This window comes from Prunus dulcis, chromosome 6, assembly GCF_902201215.1.
Source record: "Prunus dulcis chromosome 6, ALMONDv2, whole genome shotgun sequence".
In the NCBI taxonomy this organism is placed as follows: Eukaryota; Viridiplantae; Streptophyta; class Magnoliopsida; order Rosales; family Rosaceae; genus Prunus; species Prunus dulcis.
In genome coordinates, this window is record NC_047655.1 from 3,710,052 (window position 1) to 3,719,394 (window position 9,343).

Genomic DNA, 9,343 nt, shown 5'->3' on the forward strand with positions numbered 1-9,343 from the left:
GCCACCAATTTAAACAGTAAAAACTAAAAACTGTCAATAAATGAAACTTTCATGCAATGGAATACCACTGTGGTGAACCCGGTGCAGGTAATTTTTTCTACTTCTGTAAAACGATGGTGGTATAACTGCTTGTGGATCATTTTGATTGTTGACAGTTTTTAACATATTTTTTACCTACCTCGCATTTATTTTTCCGATTTCATCATTCATCCTCTTTCTTACTTCAAAAAAAAAAAAAAAAAAAAATCATCAGTTGTTGAAGTAATTTAGACTATCAGCTGTAAAACCACATACTTAAAAAAAGGAGGCCCACACCACACAACAGCTAAACAAAGTCTTTCACCTTCACCATTTCTTTCATATATACTTATTACACTGCTGCCTTTTCATTGTAAGGTCCCAAAGGCAGTCCCACTTGGAAGGAACATGGTTGTTCAGAAACATACACATCAGCATTATAATCACAGGACAATTAAGACTGGTCATCTCTTGCTCCATAATTGTTCTCACAGTAACTTCTCATGTATCAATGACACCAATTTCTTTGATTTATATAAAATCCTATTAACAATTAAAGTACCAGAGACATCAAAGCTTTACATTGGTTCTTCTACATACAAATGTCAGCATGGACCACAAATTTGCCCAACTGCCTCATGTAATCCAGAAATGTGTGGCATCAGCTCTTATCAGCACCTTCATCAAATGCACCGGAGTTCACAACTCGGAAGTCCAGTTGCTTCTGATGCTTCAAGCGACGGCGTTCATCAAAACTTTCCCATCCTTCCGTCTGTGAAGATATTGCTGTTATATCATTAAAATTAACAAATTAGACTAATTGGCACAATGACATTTGATGCTAAAGTACACACCTGACGAAGAACATCCATGGTTATCTCTGTGTTGTGCAAATCAAGTGTTGTGAGCCGTAGGCACTTTTTGAACAGCGTAGAAGGAAGGGATTTCAACCCATTGTTGCTGAGACACAAAGACTGCACAAAAGTAAAAGTTTTGGAATGAATATCAGCCTGGAGATGAAGCACAAAATAGATGAGGTTGCTGCAATTACTCTAAAAGAGCTCAAGAAAATTAGACTAAAATGATATTTTTACTACCTTCCAAGTAAAAGTTTACTAAATTTCAAAACTTTTTTGTGTGTGATTAATTGGCATAATAGGCAGTAGAAAGAGTCAAAGTTTAGGATGGCACGATACAGTAACCATTAGGGTTTAGGCCAGGTACAGGGAAAAGGAATAGGTGGATGCTTGGGGTACAGAGACAATGGCAGACATCAACAGGATGAGCAGTGAAAGCAGGTGCAATATGAATAAACTCTTATTTCCTATGTGGATAAGACAACCCTAACAACACAATGAAAATTAATCTTTGAAAAAAAATGGAAAATATATTTTATTACGGGAAACGTAAACTGTGTAACCTCTCCAGAACCACCCTACAAATTACAGTTCCATATCAAAACAAAGGAAGCTCTCTCTCTCTCTCTCTCTCTCTCTCTGGGGGTCAAGAAGGGAAGCTCTTAAACGTTTAAAGAGAATTTGAGTTTTTGAAAGAAATAGGGATAATAAGTTCAAAACACTAGGAATTAGTATAGACCTTTAGATTATGCAAATTGCCAAATGTCTCGGGCAACTCGGATAGAAGATTTGATGAAACATCAATCTGCACCATGCCAAAAGCAAGTCAGATAAATGGACAGATCTACCCAAAATGAAAAAAAAAAAAAAAAAAAAAACCCAGCCCTCCCAAAAGAAATGAAGAAAAGGAAAACATTACTACCTCAATAAGACCAATACAGTCCCCTATGCATGTAGGCATGGTGCTTATCCTGGACACAGAGACAGACAGGTAAGTTTAATCAAGACACAAGCCATTGGTTATCAAACATAACTAGCATATTTAAGAAGTAGTTACTTCATCAACATAGCGTTAATGCATAAAGGGGAAAAACTAAACAACCTACAAAACATGTTTTAAAAAAATCAAAATTTCCACTGAAACTAAATATTTTAGTTTCTGTATTTAAGACATAAAAGCATTTAGAGGAAAGAAAAGTAGATGTGAAATATTAAGTGCAGCTGCACGTCCACAATGTGAAATATATAAAATTTAAAATGATCATACCACATTAAGAAGAAAAGACATGCAAGGGAAGAAAAAAAAAGCAGATTTTGATTCTGTAATTCCCAATAAGAAAAAACATGTCCTTGCTTAAAGTACTTTCAAAATCACCTGTTATTGTTGACTTTCAGAACTTCAAGCTTAGTCAAAAGTCCTATTTCATTTGGGAGGCTAGACAATTTGTTGTTTGCAACGTGAAATTGCCTCAGTGATGTCAACAAGCCGAATGCAGGTGGCAAAGTCGTTAAACTGCATAAATTGTCCAATTCATCAAGCATTTAACATAATGTCAAGAAGTAGAAAATGAAAGCCACCCTAATTTAATGTGACATCGTAAAGCACAAAAGATACTCACTGGTTTTGGTCCAGAGACAGAACAGTTAGAAACTTCAAAGATGCTAGAGCTTCCCAGTTAATAGAATTGTCCAAAATATCATTTGCAGAGAGAAACAATTTCTACAAAATGTAGAGAATGAAGTGAAACTACGCATAAGTTATGGAAAGAATTTGATGAAGCTGGAGCGGAAATGCAAGAAAGAAACAGAGCTTTGTATACCTGCAAGGAACTTAGACATCCAATCTTGGCAGGTACCACTGGAATAGCATTATTGCTGAGTTCAATGACTCTTGCAGAAGCTCCACAAGCCCACACTTCATCGGGTATAGCCTTTTCAAATTAAACCAACACAAATTTTCAACATTGGAAAACGTTAGGTCCTCTAAAATATTACTTGTAAACAATTATCAAAATCGACATTCCCCTGCTAAGAGATTCCCATGTGTTATGATTCTAAGTCCCAATTAATTGTCTGAAGGAAAAACAATTCTGCAAGGCATGCTACTTCTGTTAACAAAGGCAAAACTTGTCTACCAAGCCAAACAGACGTTACATATAGATATCCGTAATGTAAAATGTGATTAGAAAAATGCAAACAGTCCAAAAAGGGACAATCACCAAAGACTAGTTTCTTATACCCTCAAGTTGTAGTCACGGAGTCCAATAACCCCAGTAGCTTTCCATCGATCCAACCGGTTCTTATCAACAGAAACTTCTGTCTTTTCTTTTCCCAATGTAGTAGCATTGTTGGCTCTGGAAATGGGGCGTGTGGGAGCTTGTTTTAGGATGGGCCCGTCCTATTCAAACAAAAATTCCAGAAGTACTACATTATCAATAACGCATTTTCTATAACTCAACATTTCCAAAAACACATAAATCTCCAGAGTTACTATGATCCAAAGTTTCATGAAATTTATGACCAACATTTTTACTCGAGAAAAAATAAATTAAAGATCTTTGTTTGATAAAATTGCTTTCTTCTTATTTATTTTCTCAACTACCAAACAAGTGGGTCCTTCCATCTCCATCAAAATCAAATTCCCAATTCAAGTTCAGATTTCAAGAAAGCAAAAAGATAGAAAAGAATTGAGTTTTATCTATAATACCCCTTGATGCAAGCCCTGAGAAGCCATGAGCATGATCCTGGACCCATTAGCGACCTCAGACTCCTTCAGTGTCATTCCATCCACCAAAAGCTTCCCTATCACAAAATATCCAGAATCCAAAAATTAAAATGAAACTGAATATGAAAAACTTGCCATTCATAATTCATTACAGCTCAGAGAAATTCAATCAAATTTTACAGAGGAGAAAAAGGAGACACCTTTGCAAATGAGCTTTTGGCCACGAGGGAGGACATTGGTGAGAGGTTGCAGAAGGGACTTGAGGTCTTTGATGGTTGAGTCCGGAGAAAGATTTGTGATGGGTATGGTTCTGCCACTGAACTTCACGCTGAGGCTTATGTTGGCTCCGCTATCCTCACCGCCGGTGACACTACTCTCCATTTCCTCTCTTTGCAAATTGCAGTGAGTTCTTGGTGTTGGTCGTCTTCTTGGTAATTTTCTCTGGTGAATAATTTGTAGATTATTCATTTTACGTCCGTATTTATATACACACAAAAAAATAAATAATTTGGGACAAAAGTCAGCTCCAAGCACAGTACAAATTTTATGGGCCGAGAGGCCTGGGCCAGCCTGAAATGCAACCCAAATCCATTTCAACAATGTAGGAGTGTATCTAAACAAAAAGTTAGGGGCATTTCGGTCCTTTGACACAAGTGGTGTTCATTAAGAAGACAACGTTTTAGTTTTGGTTAGGGCTCTCTTCTTCTTTTAACTCTGTGCATCATACTCTCTATTTCGGCTTCATCCTCTCTGACGAGTGACGACTACAAGGGTTGAACAGTAAGCACTAAATTCTAACCAAAAGATTTCCATTATCCCTATTCTCTCTGCCTATTTGTTGTTGTTTTATTTGTTTGTATGTTTTGAACATCCCTATTCTTTCTGCCTATGCCTATATGTACTGTTTTCGTTTTTGTTTTCTTTGGTTGCTTTCATTTTGATATTTTGATCCTTACAAAAGTTATGCAACTGTGTCTGTAAAGAAACTGGTATTTCATATATTTGTACAATATACAATTCTGAATGTACAGCAACATATATAGGAGATGAACCTGCAATTCTCCTTGTATCTAGATCCTACGAATTAGTGGTTAACCAGAATAGGAATGCTAAATTGTAGCTGTCAATCTTTTATACTAGGAAAGAAATATTCACGTTGACTTCTTATTTCAATACGCCCCTTCAAGTTGGAGAGTGTATGTTGTATACTCCCAACTTGCCTAATAGTGAGCCAAAAGGAACCTTGCCCAAGGGTTTAGTAAATATATCAGCAATCTGGATTTTTGTTGGCGTGTAGGCAGTAGACACCAAGCCTGATTGAATGTTTTGTCTTACCAAGTGACAATCAAGATCAATATGCTTCGTTCGCTCGTGAAATACTGGATTCTTTGCAATATAAAGAGCTGATTGATTATCACAATGCAATACTGCTGGTTCTGAATGTTGAATGCCCAAGTCTTTGAGGATGTAACGTAACCATGTGAGCTCACAACATGCATCTGCCATAGCTCGGTATTCTGCTTCTGTAGAGGAACGTGCCACAGTATTTTGTTTTTTGGTTTTCCAAGAAATCAAAGAATCACCAAGGAAAGTACAATAACCTGTGACAGATCTCCTGGTAGTTGGACAACTTGCCCAATCTAAGTCACAAAATGCCTTTAACTTTAGGTTGTTTGTCGTAGGAAATAAAATGCCTTGTCCTGGAGAGCCTTTCAAATAACGTAGTACACGAAGAGCTGCATCTAGATGAGGTTGGTGCGGCTCATGCATGAAACGGCTAAGCACATGGACAGTAAATGAGAGATCTGGCCTCGTTACTGTGAGATAAATGAGGCGACCTACTAATCGCCTGTATCTGGTAGGATCTTGTAGTGGTTTGCCATCAGTAGGGTTGAGTCTAAGCGTCTGCTCCATGGGAAATGAATAAGGGCGAGCACCCAAAAGTCCAGCATCGTCAAGTATATCCAGTGCGTACTTGCGTTGAGAGATGAAAATTCCCTTCTTTGATCTTGCTACTTCAATTCCCAAAAAATATTTAAGATTTCCAAGGTCTTTTATGCGGAAGCGAGCATGGAGGAAATCCTTAAGAGACTGAATTGCCTTAGGATCATTCCCTGTAATGACAATATCATCTACATAAATTAATATAATGGTAAATGAATTATCGTGATACCTTGTGAAAAGTGAATAATCTGCTAGGGATTGGACAAATCCGGCATCTTGAAGGGCATTGGTGAACTTGGCAAACCAATTTCGTGATGCTTGCTTCAACCCGTATAATGATTTGTGTAGCCGACAAACCAAGTGCTCCCCCTGTCGGCGAAGGCCGGGTGGAGGAAGCATGTAGACTTCTTCGTCTAAATCTCCATGAAGAAAAGCATTTTGGACGTCTAATTGGTGAAGGGGCCAATTGCGTACAGCGGCAAGAGCAAGCAAGCATCGGAAAGTCACCAATTTAGCTGTGGGAGAGAATGTCTCCGTGTAGTCCAAGCCTTCCTGTTGGGTATATCCCTTGGCCACGAGACGAGCTTTGTAGCGCTCGACGGAACCGTCAGAATTATATTTGACTTTGTACACCCATTTGCAGCCAATTGGGTGTTTTCCTGCAGGTAAAGGTGTTATGGACCAAGTATTATTTTGCTCAAGAGCTTGAATTTCCTTGTCCATGGCTTCTTGCCAAAAAGGGTCAGTCGAAGCTTGGGCAAAAGTAGTTGGCTCAACAACTCGAGAGATGGAAGCTACAAAAGATTTGTGAGTGGATGACAAATTATGATAATTAAGAAATTGGGAAATAGGGTATCGGGTGCCCTTACCTTTTGTATTTGAAGAAGATGACGAATCAGAGTAGGGAGACATGGCAGTGTAACAGTGGTAGTCACGTAGGAGCACTGAAGGTTGTTTTAGCCTTTAGAATGTCGAAGCGGTGGTGGTGGGTGTGTATCATGTGATGGACTTAGTGGTGGACTAGGTTGAGGGGATATATTAGATTGCGTGTTGGGGCTAAATTGGGTGTGTGTATTTGGACTAGATTGTGTGCGTGGACTAGGTGGTGGTGTATTTGGAAGAGGTGGTGTAGGTGTGCCAGAGTGTGTGTTTGGGCTAGGTGGATGCATATCTAGATTGGTTGGTGGATTTGGCTTGGAAGATGAAGTGGGTAGTGGGTCTGATATGTGGACAGGCTCATAATCATAATCATTGGGGGTTAAAGGCAAGACAGGGATAGTAGGTACATCATGTTGATTAGCAAAAGGAAAGACATTTTCATGAAAAATAACATCTCGGCTACTGAAAAACTTTTTGGTCTCTAAGTCATAAACACGATAAGCCTTTTGACCAAAAGGATAACCCACGAAAATACATTTACGTGCCCGTTTATCAAATTTATGAGAAGGGTGTAAATTAGTTGCATAACAAAGACAACCAAAAACGCGAAGATGTTTATAAGTGGGTGGACGGTTAAATAAAAGCTCATAGGGAGTTTTACCAGTTAAAAGTGGAGTGGGGAGACGATTAATCAGATATGCAGCAGTGAGGATGCATTCTCCCCAGAAATTAAGAGGGAGATGTGCATGGAATCGCAAGGCTCGAGCCATCTCTAGAAGGTGTCGGTGTTTACGTTCCACAACCCCATTTTGTTGAGGTGTTGAGACGCAGGAATGTTGGTAAACGACACCAAGATCTGCAAAAAACGTTTTTAGAGAAGAAAACTCACCACCATTATCTACACGAATAGCTTTTATTGTTTTGTTAAATTGAGTAGAAACAAAGGCAAAGAAGGATTTAAGAAGACCTTGAGTATCAGATTTATATTGCATTAAATAAACCCATGTGCATCTTGTATAATCATCAACAATAGTCAAAAAATATCTTGCCCCAGAATGAGAAGAAATTTTATGTGGACCCCAGATGTCACAATGAATTAAATCAAAAGAAGCAATACTTGAAATGGAACTTAAAGTAAATGGAAGTCTAGTTTGTTTAGCCAATGGGCAAAAATCACAAGAGTGCTGGGAAAAGAAAATATCAGATTCATGTTGAGCCAAGATACGAAGGCGGGCATCTGATGGATGTCCTAACCGCAGGTGCCAAAGATTTTGTCGAGATAACACATGGTGTGAGGAGGATGGTGGCTTCTGAGAAATATAGTTTGAATCAAAATAGTATAGGTTGCCATGCCGCCTACCCAATCCAATCATCTTCTTCGTAACCAAGTCCTGTATATAACAAAAATTGGGAAAGAACACAACACAACAATTAAGTGACTCTGTGAGTTTGGGAACTGACATCAAATTAACATTAAAGGATGGAACACAAAGAACATCAGTTAGACACAAATTTCCATCAAAAGTGATTTTGCCAGTGGATTTTATGGGTGCCTTAGCCCCTGTGGGCAATCCTACTGGGGACATGGAGGATGGAGACGTGTCAGTTAGAAAGTCATGTGAATTAGTGATATGGTCGGTAGCGCCACTGTCAATTACCCAAGCATGCGATAAATTGGATTGCTTTTGAGAAAATAGACAAGAAGGAGAAGACAGACCTGCAAAATTTACTTGGGTTTGTGAAACATCTTCTTTACCTACAGCGCCCATAATTTGTTGGCATTGGTCTAGTGTAAGGTGGGGCGCGATGGACTGGAGATGATGAACTTGTGAATCTGAGTTTTGGACATTATTGGCAGCATGTGACTTCCTTTGGTTTCCTTGGTGTGAACTGCTTCCTCTATCAGGCAGAGAGACTTCTTTGTTGTGCCACTTATGTCCTGGAGGGAACCCTTTGAGATAATAGCAAGTATCAACGGTGTGAGTATCTCCATTGCAGTGAGTGCAACGTCGAGTCTCTTTTTGGCTCCCTCGAAAAGAGGAACGAGGTTGTGAGTTCTGTCCTTGTTGTGAATTATATCCTTGTTGTGAGCGGAATTGATAAGCGGGTTTAGAAGAACCCCCTTTCTTATTGTGGATACTTAACATGGCCATGCTTTCTGTATTTGCATGGGTAGTGGTGATTTCACGTTGTTTCTCTTCCTGTGAAAGTAGGGAATATGCCCTTCTAACTGATGGCAAGGGCTCCATAAGGAGAATCTGCCCTCAGATCGCTGCATAGGATTCATTTAGTCCCATCAAAAATTGCATCAAGCGTTGTTGTTCCTCGCGCTTGGCCAACGACTTCTTTGCTCCACAGGAGCAAACTTCTGTATCATTGTAGGAACCCAGTTCGTCCCAATAGTTCTTTAGTTTTGAATAATATGTTGCCAGAGGCATCTGATCTTGCGTATGTGTCGCTATGCTGCGTTGAATCTGAAAAATCCTAGGAGCGTTGCTCTGTGAAAATCGTTCTTTTAAATCAGTCCAGACTTCATGAGCTGTCTCAGCATAAATAACACTATTAGCAAGGTCAGGATCCAAAGAATTGAGAATCCACGACAAGATCATGTCGTTACACCTCTGCCATTGTTGATACTCTGTAGGTTTTTTGGTGAGGGATGGCTTCACAATGGACCCATCAATAAAGCCTGTTTTGTTTTTCGCACTCAAGGAAATTCGTACTTTACGACTCCAAGTGCTGTAGTTATCACCGGTCAGTGGCATGGAAGCCAATACGATGCCGGGATGATCTGAGTGGTGTATGCAGTAGGGATCGGTAGAGTCATATGCATCTCTATCGGTTGTGGATGAGGACTTCTCTCTGTCAACTGGTTTGGCATCGTTGTCTGGTGCCATTGATGTTTATGGTGAAGGGAAAA

At 39.3% G+C, this 9,343-nt stretch overlaps 2 protein-coding genes across 2 annotated transcripts; both read right to left on the reverse strand.

Annotated features, from left to right (window-relative positions):
• Positions 1-326: 326 nt before the first annotated feature.
• Positions 327-4,091, reverse strand: LOC117630046 (LRR repeats and ubiquitin-like domain-containing protein At2g30105). Its single transcript, XM_034362764.1, has 10 exons — positions 3,801-4,091; positions 3,583-3,677; positions 3,115-3,273; positions 2,696-2,806; positions 2,495-2,595; positions 2,251-2,388; positions 1,798-1,846; positions 1,615-1,680; positions 873-992; positions 327-790 (listed from the first exon to the last, which is right to left on the reverse strand). Exons 1-10 carry the CDS (start codon positions 4,066-4,068, stop codon positions 680-682), a joined length of 1,218 nt encoding a protein of 405 aa, XP_034218655.1. The 5' UTR covers positions 4,069-4,091; the 3' UTR covers positions 327-679.
• Positions 4,092-7,481: 3,390 nt separating this feature from the next.
• LOC117630048 lies at positions 7,482-8,607 on the reverse strand. The gene is made up of 2 exons (XM_034362766.1): positions 8,141-8,607; positions 7,482-7,814 (listed from the first exon to the last, which is right to left on the reverse strand). The coding sequence occupies exons 1-2, from the start codon at positions 8,574-8,576 to the stop codon at positions 7,780-7,782; spliced, it is 471 nt and encodes a 156-aa protein (XP_034218657.1). The 5' UTR covers positions 8,577-8,607; the 3' UTR covers positions 7,482-7,779.
• Positions 8,608-9,343: the final 736 nt, after the last annotated feature.